Raw genomic sequence first — 17,336 nt, 5'->3', positions numbered from 1 at the left:
TCTCTACCTAATAGTTCTTTTTTTTTAAAGATTTTATTTATTTATTTATTTATTTATTTATTTATTTATTTATTTATTTATTCATGAGAGACACAGAAAGAGAGAGAGACAGAGACCTAGGCAGAGGGAGAAGCAGGCTCCATGCAAGGAGCCCAATATGGGGCTTGATCCCGGATCCTGGGATCACACCCTGAGCCAAAGGCAGAGGCTCAACCACTGAGCCACCCAGGTGCCCAACGATAGACTTTTGATGGACAATCCTGAATACCTAATTATATAATACTTATTCCAAATTTAAAAACGGCAGTGGCAACTGCCATTTTATCTTAGTTTGCACTCAAGATCTGGCTTAATAAGAACTATCAAGTTGAGGGACGTGGCTTAGTGGTTGAGCATCTGCCTTTGGCTCAGGTCATGATCCCGGAGTCCCCAGATCAAGCCCCGCATCAGGGTCCCAGCACGGAGCCTGCTTCTCCCTCTGCCTATGTCTCTGCCTTTCTCTGTATCCCTCATGAATAAATAAATAAAATCTTTAAAAAGAAAGAAAGAGAAAGACAGACAATTGCTGACTCTTAGAGAGAAGGAAGCATTTTTTTTTATGTCAGGTTAGGGTAGGTTACCATAACTGGAGGAATATTTCACTATAGGCCCTTCTTCAGTTGGCTGTAATATATATTCATATTAGCCATATTGGAATGAGGAGAAAGCAAAACCCCAAGGGCTTGGTGGATACCAGGTTCAACTAACAGTTACAGAGAGTAGTGTTTTAATTTTCCCTTATTTGATTCTTGTTGTTTGGCTTCTGAGTGCTAGAGCTGCCCTGCCATATCTCACACACTATCTTTGGGACCATCTGATTAGGGTAGTACTCTGCCTGGCCTGCCAGTGAGGTGGAGGTTGCTTCCCTGGAACCCACAGACAGCTTGTGAGCATGTGACTTCAGCTCGTGTTTCAGTGCAGTCAAAAGTTTCCAGCGGCACAGTATGTTCAATCAAAATGGGCAAAACTGCAGCTGGCGGAACACCAAGCTCATGGGTGGGAGTGTTGGGAGAAGAGGACAGACTGTCCAATGGTAGCGAGCCTCGGCAGGCGGGATAGCAGAGGACACTCCTAGGGAAGAAAAACCTCAGCATAAAATAGAACTTCGCTGCCAACCTGGTCATTAATCTAAACTGCTAGAATCTGATTTGTTTCCAAAGTCTGAGCAACTGGGAAGTATCTTGTATTGTTTTTCTTTATTCCACAGAAGAAATCGACCTGGTTTCCATCAGCTTTACAGTCTTTTTCCTCTGCTGCAAGATAGCATTTACATCCTATTTTACCTAGTTCCTCTTATCTAGAAAATATAATTTTAACCTTAATTTACATGTTTTCCTTTAGTAACTGTGTTTACAAAGTGGTTGTGGTAGAAATGTGTGAGTGAAAGTTCCTTGCCAAAGCCCATCACAGAACTTTTAAACGCTACTTCTTTCCTCAGTCAAGAGAGGGTGAGCCAAAAATTTTCTGTGTACTTTGTGTAGATCTCTCGTAGGCATTGGTGGGTTGTCTGTTTTTATGTTTACTCTTCACATATTTTATAACATGTCAGTTACATAAGTTTTGAGGTCTTCCTGTCAAGTTTAGGGTACTTTGGTTCTGGCTCCTCCTTTCTGGGTCAGTGTGTAAATTTTTTCTTTGCACTTGTTGCCTAATTATAGGTTGAGGCAGACTTAGATATTTCAACTTTCCCTCACCTTGGAGGCTTGGATTCAGTGAAGCTAGCCTTTGGAAATGGCTGAGAACCAGCCTTTGAGAGGGCCATTAACTCTTTGAATATACAATCTTTTCTCTTCTCCCCACCTGGTGTCCCTTCCCTACCCCCCAGTTCTGGTATCTGCTTTCATCAGGTGTTAGAGAAAACAAATCTCCCATCTATCTTTTTTAAAGTTTTATACAAAAAGATGTAGTGAAAAACCTACCTCCTATCTCATCCCCAGCAACACAGTTTCTCTCAGAGACAGCCAATCTATTTCTTGCATCATTCCAGAATTATTCTCTGCATATAGAAGCATCTGTATTTATGGATCTTCCCCTGACACACACACACACACACACACACACACATACACAGTTCCTTTCTTCATTAACAATATATTAAGGAGGTTCCCCTCCCACACAATTTGGAGGGTTATTTACTTTGTTTTCTTCCTTTATTAGATATTTCTTCAAGATCTACTATGTGCCACGCACACTAATAATTAAATACTTATGTGTGGTGAGCATTCTTTAAGCCCTGAGAGACCAGTCCTTATTCTGCCTTACTAGTCCACACTAGTAATAATACACTTGTGATAATACTGGTAATTACTAGTATATAGTAAGAAATACAGTGTAGGTATTTCATGTGAATTCTTACAGTATCTGTATTTGCAGGCTCTTTTCCAGAGTGCTCTATTGTTCCACTATGCTGCAGCCTCCTGAGAGCTAGAGTCAAGCCTGAAGGGAAACTGATGAGTAGAAAAATGAATAAGAGAGGATGGAATTTGGCTGTAAAGAATTAGGAAATAAAGACTCATTTCTACTAGGACTTTAGAGGCGTGTTAGAAAAGAACCCTTCCTTCTTTTAAGCCATATGTGACTAATCATCAAACTCAGTTTTACTTAGTAGTTTTAGTTAAGCTTTTGAAATATTTATATCAGATTCTTCAATTAATTTTTTTCAAGGTTAGGAATTTCAAAATGACTAGTTTTTATTATTGATTCTGTTATTATAAATTGCCCTTTTTTAAAGCCTCATTACATTGTAACCTAGTGCCTGTTGAAAACTTTGAACCTTATCTCTGAAGGCCTCTCGTAACTTTGCCCCTATCCTGTCCTTGTCACAGCCCGGATGCTGCTGATAGCACATCTTTTGATGTCCAGTTAGGAGACATTATCCTGACAGCAACAGATGGACTTTTTGACAACATGCCTGATTATATGATTCTCCAGGAGCTAAAAAAATTAAAGGTAATTAACTCAAAGGTTGGTTCATGGAAACAGTGGCCCTCTCTGGGCAGCTAGGTTTTATTGGTTTAATTGTATTATCTCTTTTTGTAGTTTTGGACAAGACTGTTTTGAGAATTTAGGAAAATAATGGTTCTGGTCATTCAAGCAATTGTAAATGGAAATATTCATAATTGGAGAACTTGAGGGAAAAAGAGATTTCTCCCCCATACCTATAGTAAAGTGGTAAAGGTAGGAAAGCCCAGATGAGAAATTTCTTGTATTTTTTTTTAAGATTTAATTTATTTATTCATGAGAGAGACCCAGAGAGAGAGAGAGGCAGAGACACAGGCAGAGGGAGAAGCAGGCTCCACGCAGAGAGCCTGATGTGGGACTTGATCTGGGGTCTCCAGGATCATGCCCTGGGCTGCAGGCGGCGCTAAACCGCTGCGCCATCGGGGCTGCCCAATTTCTTGTATTTTTAATGGTATTGGCTCCTGATTGTCTTTTTCTCCTCTCATTCTTTAACAAACCCAGCAGGTGTTGAGGTTGGGAAAGACAGGAAATCGCCATACCAGAGCCAGCCAAGGGCAGCAGGCAGCTAGGGGCCTTGATATGATCTGAACTGTCACCAGTAATGAAACAGTTTAGACTTGGCCCATACAGAGAGTGGGAGGAAGTGAAAACCAGTTTTTCCATATTTTCCTGGCTTTGTAAGAGTACAAACTCTAGGGGAAATAAGTGTTTTCCTATGTTCTTACCACTAAGCAGTGTGACTTTAAGTTTTTAAAATTGTTAAGCAGTGTTTTCCTCACCTTTAAAATGGGGGTTACCACAGGTCCACTTTATAGGGTTGTGCTGAGGGTTAATTAAGACTGCATACGAAATCCTCAGAGTCGTGCCTCATCTGCGGAATGCAGTAAAAGGTCAGGTGCTTACATGGTGCTGATACTGTGCTCTGTGTGGTGATGGGGTGGTAAGTAGAAGTATCACATTCCCTCCCCATATGGAGCTTATATTTCTAGGGGAGGGAGACAGAAAATACAGAGAAAGAAATATATGGTGAATGTTGGTAGTAAATAAGAAAAATAAAGCAGGGTAATGGAACAGAGAATAAAGAGGGCTGCTATTTTAGAAATTGGGCAGGGAAGACTTTTTGAGGAGGTGACATTGAAGCAGGGGCCTTTTATTATTTATACTGAAACTATCCCAAATCTTAGAATGTTAGAGCTAAAATGGACCTTGTTTCCCATCCCCATTTTACAGATGAGAAAGTTGAAGCAGCAAGCATAAGGGTATGACTCAAGATTACACAGCTAAACAAGAATCTTTCATCATGATATAAAATTCTAAAGGTATTTTCGGTAGGACAACTGGCAGCTCTTACTCAAAGAGCAAATTATGGTTGGCCAGGGTTGCATTCCTAAACAAGGAAACTTTTGAGGTCGTCCCTAAAGTGCTATCAAAATCCACCTTTTCAGTCCCATCCAATTTTAGCAAGAATACCTTAAGAATTCCAAGTGGGGAAAAAAGCAAAAATGAAAATCCAGACTTTAGGACCCAAGGCCATCCTAGCAAAGGGTGACATCCGATTGACATCTTGTGCAGGCAGCACTCACTTGTGGTCTTGTTCATTTTACTGAATATGTAATGTTGTAATGTCTTCTCTAACTATAATATAACTTAAATGGTGGAAATTGTGGTTAGATAAATGTTACTGTCTCAAAAAGTGATATCTGCAAGAAGTATACTTACACGCAGAAATCATATGAGGCATTTTGGTAAAAATAACTCCTTCATCCTTTCATCTTAGAATTCCAATTATGAAAGTATACAACAGACGGCAAGAAGCATTGCTGAGCAAGCCCATGAGCTGGCCTATGACCCAAATTATATGTCACCTTTTGCACAATTTGCATGTGACAACGGATTGAATGTGAGAGGTAAGCATTCCTTAGGAAGGTTATAGGGACTAACTGGGGACATAGTAGGATGGGAGCATTCTGGGCTCTGTGGTGCAGTAAACTAGCATACTGGGGTGAGACGGTGACGTGTCCTGTTCCAGCTGTGAACCCATAGCTTTGAGCAAGGTCAGCAGGCCCTAACACTGGAGGATTAGAATAAGTGCATGTCACCATGTCTTCCCCACAGAGGATGCCCTCCAGAACTGAACTTCATTGGCTGTAGAAGCAGGTGGAACCTGAAGCCCTTTATTGCCAGCACTGCACTGCCTGGACCTGAGCCCAGAAGGCCTCCAAGTCCGCCTAGAGGCCCTGGACATTCCTAACAGTTTAACATTCTGCCCTTCACGGGTCTGACATTTCACTTCTCCCTTCCTCTGGCTTTGTGGGACTCGTTGACAATATTTGCCTGCCAAATTACCACAGCAGATTTTGAAGAGGGAAGCAATGTTAAACTGTCCTTGCCTAAGTCCTCCTCTCTACTGAATGATACGTAACTTTGGGAGCAGGCCAGTAGCTCAGTCTTAGAGCTGGGATGACATGTTGGTGCTATCATATCAGAACTCATGGAGTTGGTCAGTTTCTTGCTGATACAATATTATGACATGTAAAGCATTTCTTAGCCCTCCAGGAAGTACTAAAATAGAAAAAAGCACATGCCATAGCTGTTTGGCAGATTAGAATACAAGACTATTCCTAGTTTCAAAACATTAGATATGTTTGTCCAAATTAGGATTGTCAGTAGAAGCATGTAACTTTCTCGTCAGGCAGAATTTATCTTAACCAGATTTTGTCTCTACTGTGATTGCTATAAACAGAGGATATGGTGGCCATTTTAATGGAGCGCCTGTTGTAAAGAAGCAGTGAAGATTTTTTTAGACTTCATATAATTAAGTTACATGTAATTTTTTTAAACTATTTCACTTTATCAAATATGTTTTTTCTACTAGAGATCAAACCAAACCTCTCTGAATCGCAAGCATTTGTCCTCTTAGTACTTTTTTAGGCTTACATTTTTAATTGACTTTTCCTTTTAAGATGTACGAAGACATTGTCATTTTCATTTTCATTTTCATTTTAGGTGGAAAGCCAGATGACATCACTGTCCTTCTTTCAATAGTGGCTGAGTATACAGACTGACTTGCCTTAGTGTCAGCTCTGGCCTTCCTTTCATCTTCCCAAATTCTCCCCTGCCATGTGTGCTGATCCTGCTGGCAGGACCATGTTTCTTTGCCACTGATCTCAATGGCCAGTGATGTAAAGCCTTTGCTTGTCTTTTTGAGACATGGTTGAGATCTTCGTGGAGAACCACTACTGTCATTCACTAGCTCATATCTGCCAGCCATTTTGAAGAAAAGCAAGATTTGAAGATCGACCTTCACTTCTTACCATCCTTTTTCATGATGGGATGGAGGTTTTCAACACCAACATGGCTATTATGTTTCAAAAATGGTTTAAGTATTGAAAATGAGTGATGTTGGTAAAGTGAATTCAAAATTATAATGCGTAAAAGGAATTTTAAAAGTCTAACACAAATTGTATGTTATGGTACATCTACTAGAAACATACATTTACATTATCATCAAAAGAAATGTTAAACGTGTACTATACATACAGTCTTTGTTATGATGATTGGGTGTGGCTTTATGTTTTCATTATAAACTCCTATTTTTCAGGGGCTTATAAGTCTGCTCTAAAACCTTGCTCTGGATTATGAAATCTTCATCCTAGGAGCTTTTTTGTTACAAATCAGAAGAAAAATTCAGTTTAATTTTGTTGATGCAAATGGTTTTTGGTTTTTAAAATATGCCTAATTGTGCTCCTGATGAGGAAAGTTTTGGCAGTTTATTGATTAGTCCAAATCACAGGCTGATGGCCTGATCTGCTGGAGGGGTTGGGGAGACTCCCTGCCAAATTTTTTCAGTGGAAATATTAAGATCATAAAACTCCTCAAAGCCAAGAAATGTAATGTTATGGCTGAAATTCCCCCCAGCTGTCTGATACAATAACCCTGTGCAGGAGCCCTCTCCCTACAGGCCTAATAGAGAACAGACAGCTGTAACTGAATTTTGTTGGGTTTTGATGGTCCTGCTACTGCTAGTCTCACTCTCAGACTTTTCATTACTAGCCTTGCTATCCGTAGAGCATGCACCAAATTCAGGGAGTCCGTATGGAAAGAGCACTGTGGGCAGTGGCAACAGCACAGGAGTTCACAAAGAAAACTCCTAGGGATGATCTGACATTTGCATTGCCCTACACAGAAATTTAGGGGTTTCTGAATCAAGCTTAATGTTTACAGTTTCCGAATAGCCATCTTGCAGTGTATAGTTTCCTTATAAAACTACCCCGCATTCAGTTCTCCCTTTATCTGCAAGCTCAAACTTATTTTTAAGGTTTGTGTACAAGTCGACTGCTGTAAAGATATATATTTTTGGGTCAGTTTTTTTTTCCTTCATTAACTTGGTGGTAGAAAAAATATATACTTAGAAATCCTTAAATTAAAGCCATGTTTTATATATAAGTCAGGTAACATTGGTGTATAGATGAGAATGCAATTAAACCTGATGAGGATCTACTGGAGGAGAATACAGAAAGTGTCTTTCTCTCAAGGAGATACTTATTCCCTGGTTTATTGCATTAAAACTTATGTTTGAGGTTACCTCAACTTGTTTTAAAAGATTTTGTTTTGTGAACTTGTACTGTATATTTGAGTAACTGTCAAGCTTTTGTTTTATTTAAAATTGTTTAACATGTACCATGTACATGTCATTACTATATTTCAATGCATCATGCTTGTAACAGGCATTTCATTTATAATAAGAATGAGTTATTCATTTGTAAGCTGTTCAGTAATTTATCTACTATTCCTAAATTGGCATAATGTTAGATATCTATTTTGAATCACCTTTAATTACATGTCAGAATGCCTTAACTACCCTAACTTGACAAAACAGAATTCTTTGGTAGAGAAAATAGCGGACAGGGAGGGGAGGGACGAGTGGAGGGAGACTCCATTTAAATAATGAGTACCCATCGTGCTATGATAAAACATGGAAGCGTGAGTGGCAAGTGGCGGGGTATTTATTTTGCACAAACTGTTGCAGTCTCTGTGTATTTAAAAAGTAAAGAAAGTTGCATCCAGAAGGGTTTTGTTGAAAGGAATACATTTATATTTGGGCTGGCAATTTCAGTTCTTTTGTTTGGTTTTTTAATTATATCTGGTCAGAGGTACGTCGCCTTATGATCTGGATCTATTTTGCATTAATTTTCCAATGCTTACATTTAATTCCTTGTAAGAGCAATGCTGGTCAAGTCACTGGCTTTTTTCTGCTCTTATTAACCCATCAAACAGTCTTTATAACGCTAGATTGGTGGTCTTTTACACAACTCATTTAATCAATTCAGTTATTTGTTTTTTTGGCTTTTTTGAGAAATGACCATTAGAAATCAACAATGTGTTTGTGTCAGTGATATTGGAAACAGTGGGACAAGAACTGAGTTTCACAATGGAACTGACTTTGGACCTGGCCCATAGATTAGTGACACAAAATACTTTCTCTATTTTCTTTTTGCCCTGTCCTTTGTATTTTATGCACTTAATTTTATGACCGCCAGGGTGGGTTGGGGGTGGGAGGGGTGATGATCAGTTGGAGTGCTGCTTACAAGTAACTCTCCTTCCACTCCCAGAAGTCAGAGACTCTGCTGGACCCATACTGGAATATTCCAGGTCACAGAATCCAAGTCTCTGTGGGGTGTGACTGAGATATACCACTTGGTGGGTCTGATTCTGAACTTAATGTGTGTTAATTGTATTTTAAATCAAGCAGTATAAAATGCATACACATTTGCCTCATGTACTGGACTTTTATAACAAAAGAGAATTTGGATTTCTAACTTACAAATGGCAAATTATTTATCCCTCTCTGGATGCACCAAAGACCAGTAAAAGTTTATAGCTTTTCCATCTATATTTATAAAGCAATACTGTATTATAAAAATCAATATTTTTATCACATGCTTGAAATTTTTATTTTATTCTGTTTTAAAATGTGCACTCTAAACATATCAGAACCTTATTTCTTCCTGTGAATTTAAGCTGCCTGCGCACAAAAAATTTACTGAATGGATAATACAGTAGAGTCTATAGGCTCTTAAAAAACTGAAAGAAGAAATGGGGGTGGGGGAAACCAGTTATTTGTCCTGAATTACTGTACTGGCTTGACATGGTTGATAGGTACTAAATCACAAAAGAATCCATTCCAGGTATGCATGTCTGGGGGGTGGGGGTGGGCTGTGTCTAGAGTAGAAACTACATTTCAAGCTTTGCATGATGGGAGAGTGTGTCTCCTCTCCTATCAGCTGCATTTGTTCTGGCTAGAACAGTAGCCTTCAGTACCACCAACCTACCACATCGAGTAACAAGGCAGGAATTGTGGGAATTCACTGAGTCAGTTTTCAGCATTTTGGAGATTGTAAACAAGATTGGCTAGAACTGTAAATGTTTGTACTTTCGAATAAGTTCATGGTTCCTTGTCACCTTATACCAGCGCTCTTTGGTAGAAGCTACAGCATCCAATTTCCCTGGAAAAAAATCACATTTCTCAATATATAAATGTTAATTTAATTTATATGTATACATATATGTAAATCTGCTTATAAAATTGAAAATATGAAGCAGAAAGCATTTGGATTCTATTTGTTTACAAATATTCTTTGCAAAATTGAACTTCTCAACTAAAAATCAACAGTGTCCATGTCAAAATTTTAAGTTAGCAGGTAGTTTGTGGCAAAGATGGCTAAATATTGAAGCAAATTTGAATTTGTGTATACTAATGAGCTGCTTTTTTCTGTTGAGACTATCATTATTTGTCTTACCCAAGAGGCAATGACCTGAATTGGATGTCTGAAATATAACTTATGCAGGAATAGTTCTGTAAATACATTTAAATAAACTGTAAAGATATTTAATAAATATAGTATTTATACTAATCTGTGTAACTCCTCTTAATTTGAACCGTAACTAAGACACCAGCCCTAGACATTCTGTTGGGTCTCTGTCACGTCCTCATTTCCAAGCCTCTTATCATTCTAACAGGGACTCCTTACTTCGTAGCTATCATTTTCTGTCTTATTAGTTTATCCTCCTTAGCTCTTTTTCACCAGCTGGTTTACTACATCAGTTTAGTTGCCCCCAAAATTCCATCAAAATGGACTGATTATTGAATGTAAAATATAGATGTTTTCCCAATTGATAAGGATTTTGCATCTCAAATGGTAAGGAATGAAGCCACAAAAAAACTGATGTCATTTAAACTTAACATTCTGTATGTAAATTCTAAAACCCAAATTCTATGCCATTTAATACTGTAACTATCTTTTCCAGACTGATGTTGCATCCAGGCAATTACTGATGATGATGCCTTCACAACCTACATACACACCTCTGCCCTTTTCAGTGAGAACCAGAAACTTCATCCTCTGCAAGGAGACCTGTAGTTACCCGGGTATACATGCTCTCCTTGTCGTCATCTGCGTTTTCAGGAATACGTGAAATTCAGTGTTAATCATCAGTGTAAGCATAAGATATGTAAATCTTTAGCCTACAGTATGGAAGGACTTGAAATTATGTGGGCATTGCCAATTTCCACAAAAAGCTCAGTGAAAGCCCATTTTCATTCATTGAGGAACATTTTGAGACAAACTTGAGTTTTTATTAGGTTATTGTGGGTAGCTCTGACTCAGTACTAAGCTACAAGAGCCAAATTCATTCTGATTTTAGAACTCTGTTCACAGTTCTAAAGTTTACTAATTCACTCAGCCACCTTTGTGTATGAATTCCTCACAAAATGTAAAGTACAACTGCTTGCCAGTTAACATTTTCTTTATTGGTTTCACATAAACTTCATAGAAAGATGTTACAGAAGTCAGGAGTTTGTCAGGTTATAACTGACTATAAACAGGTTTGGGGGAGGGAGAGTCATGCATCATATTATGTAACAATGGTTTGTGCCAGATTTTTTAATCTGTTCAGGTGAGAAGCTAATTCTTTTTTTTTTTTTTTTAAGATTTTATTTTTTATTCATGAGAGACACAGAGAGAGAGGCAGAGACACAGGCAGAGGGAGAAGCAGGCTCCACACAGGGAGCCTGATGTGGGACTCAATCCTGCGACTCCAGGATCTCGCCCTGGGCTGAAGGCAGGCGCTAAATCTGAGCCACCCAGGGATCCCCAAGAAGCTAATTCTTAAAGGGGCAAGGAACAGAAACATTCATCATCTGTCTCATTTTACTCCAAACCTAGGCTCTCAAAAGTGGAGGTTGCTGCTCTATGTCAGATAATACAGAAATAATTTTTTGGCATCAATTCCATTAAATTATTTTCTGCATCACACTGTGAAATATAAGAATCACATATGAAAATCAGAACCACTTAAGGCTAGAAAATAAAATTTTACAATATATAAAAAGACTCCAAAATGAGGGGGGATAGCTAATATTTTTATTCTTGACCTTTTTTTTCCAGGGATTATTTTACTTAAAATCTTAACAAAATAGGGCAGCCTGGGTGGCTCAGCGGTTTAGTGCCGCCTTCAGCCCAGGGCCTGATCCTGGAGTCCTGGGATCAAGTCCCATGTCAGGCTCCCTGCATGGAGCCTGCTTCTCCCTCTGCCTGCGTCTCTGCCTCTCTCTCTCTCTCTCTATCTCTCTCTCTCTCTGTCATAAATAAATTAAAAATCTTTTTAAAAAATCCTTTAAAAAAAATCTTAAATTCTAAAAAACAACGGACAAGAAGTTACGGCATTTCACTATGTCTGAAAGCACCAAAACTCGATGTTTGTAATGAAATACAAAAGCTACCTATTGGTCACAGAACTACAGGCCATATTGATGCACTCCAAATGGCTGCTGAAAAAAGTCTAAATACCTTTATAAAACTGGCAAAGAAAATGCTAAAAAGCTCTAGTGAGAATGTGCATTGAAGAATTCTAATAAGCTTTTTCCCGGCACAGACCACTCTTCTGCCTCCAAGTAGCATAATGGATTCAAAGCAAATATGTACACTTAACAAGCAGCTATTTCTAGATATGGCTGTTAACAAAATGATGTTTAGCAAAGCAGAAGCCCATCCTCCATATCAAGGAAGTCCAAGACAGTACCTTTATGGACTAAATGTGAAAATGTGTTTGAGGTGCAAGTGAGCCAGCAAATGGGCTGGGGGCCAATTCAGCCATCATTAAGTGTTAGAATGTGGAAGAACTGCTATTATTCATGTCGTCTTCTTCATTGTCACTTGCTGTTGCCATACTGTCAAAAGGGTGGTTGAAGTGTTCTCGCTGGTCAGAAGAAACTGCTCCAAAGAACATGCAAGAAAATTGGAGGGGAAAAAAAGTAACCACTGTTTATTTGAGCGAAAGTTAGTGCTCATTAGATGCTCCAGGTAGCAGCCCCTTTTCAGAAACTTGGCCCATGTAGTCTCCCTAACTTTGATGGTGAGATGGTTCATGGAACACCCAGAACCTTCATGACTGGCACAGCATATCCTATAATGAAACCCTTCCCTGACTAAAAGGCACAGTTTGGAATCAGTGATCTGACTCCTCTGCTGGAGCCATTAAAACTCACACCAAGGCAGCAAGAGACAAAGAGACCAGAGACAGTCTGTGGCAATCCTACTTGACTAATCCATCTTTTCCCCTTTCCCTCCTGCTGTAGCTGAAGCTACCACTCCCAGCTATAGCCAATCCTTCCCTCCTTGTCACTGCCTCCCAGGCCCTCCCATGCCACTCCTCTGTTGAATACGAATATCAATACTTTAATCAAATGTGTCTCATCTTTAAAATACAAAATAGCCTTATCCTGCCCCCCGCCCAACTACTCCCTTACCTCTGCTGTCAAGCTGTCTACATTCACTGTCTCCATTTTCTCATTTTTCTATTCCTCAGTCCTATCTGAAAAAGCTGCTGACCACCCCACCCCACCCCCACAGACTCTATGGTCACCAAAAATCACTATATCCTTAAGCCAATGACCATTTTTGGTCTTCATCCCACTTGATACTCACTCTGATGCTTTCTTCTAGTACCTTTTTCATGCCACACTCTCCTGGTTGCTTTTAGACTTTTCAGCTGGCTGGCTCTCTCCTACCCATCCTTCAAATTAGGCTTTTTCAATCTCCTCACTACTGACATTTTGGGTCTGATGATGTTTTGTTGTGGGGGCTGTGCTGTGCAGCAGAGAATGTCGAGCAGCATCCCTGGCCTCTATCCACTAGACGTCAGTAGCACACACACACACCCCAAACTGTAACATCCAAAAAATCCCCAGATGTTGCTCATTATCCCCCGGGGAGCATAATTGCCCCAGGTATAAGAACCACTGCTTTCTATGATGGCAGTCCTCTCCTCTGTACCCTCTCCCTAGGAGATTTCAGTCACACCCCTGGCTGAAATTATCACCTATATATGCGAGGGAGTCTCACAGAATTTGAACTTCAGATATCCTACTACCTACCTGATTTCTGTAACTTAACATATCCAATACTGACTTTGTGATCTTAGTGAGAATTGAACCTGTTTCTCCAAACCTAAGTCTTTCTGGAACCTCCTTTTCCCTTAATCCCCATAACCAATCCATTACCAATAAAAAATTCGATTCTATACAGTGCACCCAAAATAGTAAGATATCTAGGAATAAACCTAACCAAAGAGGTAAAAGACCTGTTCTCTGAAAACTATAAAAAAAAATGATGAAAGAAATTGAAAATGACACAAAGAAATGGAAAGACATTCCATGCTCATGGAAGGAAAGAACAAATATTGTTAAAATGTCTTTACTACTCAAAGCAATCTATTCATTTAATGCAATCCCTATCAAAATACCAACAGCATTTTTACAGAACAACAACAAACAATCCTAAAATGTGTATGGAACTACAAAAGACCCAGAATAGCCAAAGCAATCTTGCAAAAGAAAAGCAAAGGCTGAAAAAAAAAAAAAAAAAGAAAGAAAGAAAGAAAGAAAGAAAGAAAGAAAGAAAAGAAAAGAAAAGAAAAGAAAAGAAAGAAAAGAAAAGAAAAAGGAAAGGAAAGGAAAGGAAAAGAAAAGAAAAGAAAAGAAAGAAAAGAAAAGAAAAGAAAAGAAAAGAAAAGAAAAGGCTGGAAGTATCACAATTCCAGACTTCAAGTTATATTACAAAGCTGTAGTAATCAAAACAGTATGGTACTGGCACAAAAATAGACACAAAGATCAATGGAACAGAATAGAAAATCCAGAAATAAGCCCAAAATTATATGGTCAAATAATCTTTAACAAAGCACCTAAAGAATACCCAATGGAAAAAAGAGTATCTCTTCAACAAATGGAGTTGGGAAAACTGGACAACAACATGGAAAAGAATGAAACGGTACCACTTTTTACACCATACACAAAAATAGATTGAAAATCGATTAAACATCTAAATGTGAGACCTGAAACCATAAAAAACCTAGAAAAAACACAGGCAGTAACTTTGACACTGGCTGTAGCAACTTCTTTCTAGAAATGTCTCCTGAGATAAGGGAAACAAAAGCAAAAATAAAACAACTGAAACTACATCAAAATAAAAAGCTGCTGCACAGCAAAGGAAACAATCAACAAACTGAAAGGCAACCTATGGAATGAGGTTTGCAAAAGAGATTTGCAAATGACATAGTCAATAAAGGGTTAGTATCCAAAATACATAAAGAACTTATAAAACCCAACACCCAAAAAAACCAATCCAATTTAAAAATGGACAAAAGGAGGGATCCCTGGGTGGCGCAGTGGTTTAGCGCCTGCCTTTGGCCCAGGGCGCGATCCTGGAGACCCGGGATCGAATCCCACGTCCGGCTCCCGGTGCATGGAGCCTGCTTCTCCCTCTGCCTATGTCTCTGCCTCTCTCTCTCTGTGTGTGACTATCAATAAATAAAAAAAAAAGTAAAAAAAAAAAATGGACAAAAGGGGCACCTGGGTAGCTCAGTCATGATCTCAGGGTCATGAGACTGAGCCCTGCTTTGGGCTCCAAGCTCAGCACAGAGTCTGCTTGTTCCTCTCCCTCTGCTCCTCTCCCTTGCACACTCTCACACATGCGTTCTCTCTCTCTCAAATAAAATATTTTTTTAAAAATGGACATTAGATATAACATTTCTCCAAGACTTATAGATGGCCAATAGACTCATGAAGATGCTCTTCGTCACTTATCATCAGGGAAATGCAAATCAAAACCACAATATCACCTCACACCTATCAGAATGGCTAAAATCAACAACACAAGAAACAACAGGTGTTGGTAAGGAAGTGAAGAAAAAGGAATCCTTGTGCACTGTTGGTAGGAATGCAAACTGGTGCAGCCTCTGTGGAAGACAGTATGGAGGGTCCTCAAAAAGTTAAAATAGAAAAAAAAAAAGTTAAAATAGAACTCCCTTATGATCCAGCAATAGCACTGCTGGGTACTTACCCAAAGAATACAAGAGCACTAATTCAAAGTGATACATGCACCTCTATGTCTATAGCAGCATTATTTACAATAGCTAAGATAAGGAAGTAGCCCAAGCAGCCCAAATTCATAGATTGCTGAATGGATAAAGATGATGTATGTATATACAATGTTATCAGCCATAACAAAGAATGAAATCTTGCCATTCTCAACAACATGGATAGATCTAGAGAGTAAAATGCTTAGCAAAGTAAGTCAGAGAAAGACAAATACCATATGATTTCACTCACTTTTATGGTGTAAGTTGATATCATGTAATATATGTAAGTTGATATTAAAGTTCAACATTCAGGAGTAGCCAGGAAAAACTGACAAAATCTACAAAGGGATACCAACTACTGAACATTCAGACATACTCTGAACCCTCTATAATTAAAAATATGGTTCTGACACATGAACAGATCAGCAGAATAGAACAGGAAGTCTAGAAATAGACCCCAAAACATACATAAATGTAGTATATGACAAAAGGGAGCACCTCAAATTACTAGGGCAAAGGTAGACCTTATAAGAAGTGGTTCTGGGATGGCTGGGTAGCCATTTTGCAAAAGACAAAATTGGACTCCTACATCACACCACACACAAGGAATTCCAAATGGTTCAGGATATAAATCTAAAAAGATGAAATCAGGCTCCTGGGTGGCTCTGTCGGTTAAGCGTCTAAATCTTGATTTTGGCTCAGGTCATGAACTCAGGGTTGTGAGACAGAACCCGGCATTGGGCTCTGTGCTGGGTGGGTGTGGAACCTACTTGGGATTCTCTCTCTCTCCTCTCCTCCCTCTGCCCCTCCTCCCAGCCCCACTCACCTCACTCACTCACTCTACCTCACCCCACTCCCTGCTCATGCACACTCACTTTCAAAAAAAAAAAAAAGAGAGATGAAACCATTCAAGTTCTAGAAGGGAACATAGGTGAGTTTCTCTTTTAACCTCCACATAGAGGGGATCCCTGGGTGGCTCAGTGGTTTAGCGCCTGCCTTTGGCCCAGGTCCTGACCCTGGAGTCCCAGGATCAAGTCCCACATTGGGCTCCCTGCATGGAGCCTGCTTCTCCCTCTGCCTGTATCTCTGCCTCTCTCTGTCTCTCATGAATAAATAAATAAAATATTTTTTTAAATAATTAAAAAAAATAACCTCCACATAGGGCAAGGCTTTCTAATTAATGACTCAAAATCCAATGACAATTTTTATAAAAGGTAGATAAATTTGATAATATGGAAAATTTTTGCATGATAAAAAATTTTTAAATTTGACAACTGATAGAAAATATTTGCATCATGTATCACAGATAAATAGATAGCTAATATCCTTACATATAAAGAACTTTTAGGGATTTCTGGGTGGCTCAGCGGTTTGGCGCCTGCCTTTGTCCCAGGGCATGATCCTGGAGTCCCGGGATCAAGTCCTGCGTTGGGCTCCCGGCATGGAGCCTGCTTCTCCCTCCTCCTGTGTCTCTGCCTCTCTCTCTCTCTATGTCTATCATAAATGAATAAATAAATAAATCTTTAAAAAAAAAAGAACTTTTAAAAACTGAAGGACAAGGACACCTGGGTGGCTCAGTGGTTGAGCATCTGCCTTTGGCTCAGGGCATGATCTCGGAGTCCCAGAATTAAGTCCCACATTGGGCTCCCTGCATAGAACCTGCTTCTCCCTCTGCCTATGTCTCTGCCTGTCTCTCTCTGTGTCACTCATGAATAAATAAAATCTTTTTTTAAAAAATTGAAGGACAAAAAAAAAATAGAAAAATAAGAGATAATAAATTCACAAAAATTATAAAAGTCTTTAAAGATTTATTTATTTATTTGAAAGAGACAGAGACAGAGAAAGTGCTTGAGAGGGGGAAGGGGTAGAGGGAGAGAATATCCAAGTAGACTCCCAATGAGTGTGGAGCCCAATGTGGG

The 17,336-nt window shown here is 39.1% G+C and overlaps 2 protein-coding genes across 3 annotated transcripts in view; one reads left to right on the top strand and one right to left on the bottom strand.

Moving 5' to 3' along the window:
* The window catches only part of PPTC7 (protein phosphatase targeting COQ7), a 38,239-nt gene extending 28,325 nt beyond the window's left edge, over window positions 1-9,914 (top strand). Inside the window, exons 4-7 of one of the 2 annotated variants that reach the window (XR_012019202.1) lie at window positions 2,865-2,988; window positions 4,231-4,319; window positions 4,778-4,907; window positions 6,007-9,914. Coding sequence is in view for 1 of the 2 variants with exons in the window: in XM_072802499.1 (XP_072658600.1) it covers window positions 2,865-2,988; window positions 4,778-4,907; window positions 6,007-6,065 (313 nt within the window). In the remaining variant the exon portion in view is untranslated. The remainder of the gene's footprint in view (window positions 1-2,864; window positions 2,989-4,230; window positions 4,320-4,777; window positions 4,908-6,006) is intronic. The other variant, XM_072802499.1, reaches the window with a different exon arrangement.
* A 2,236-nt stretch (window positions 9,915-12,150) lies between these two features.
* The window catches only part of RAD9B (RAD9 checkpoint clamp component B), a 33,905-nt gene continuing 28,719 nt past the window's right edge, over window positions 12,151-17,336 (bottom strand). Inside the window, exon 12 of the mRNA XM_072802497.1 lies at window positions 12,151-12,300. Within this exon, the coding sequence (XP_072658598.1) occupies window positions 12,166-12,300 (135 nt within the window). The 3' untranslated portion in view covers window positions 12,151-12,165. The remainder of the gene's footprint in view (window positions 12,301-17,336) is intronic.

This window comes from Canis lupus, chromosome 27 (assembly GCF_048164855.1).
Source record: "Canis lupus baileyi chromosome 27, mCanLup2.hap1, whole genome shotgun sequence".
Taxonomy (NCBI): domain Eukaryota; kingdom Metazoa; phylum Chordata; class Mammalia; order Carnivora; family Canidae; genus Canis; species Canis lupus.
The sequence above is the reverse complement of the archived record's forward strand: the minus strand, read 5'-3'. Positions and strand labels throughout refer to the sequence as shown.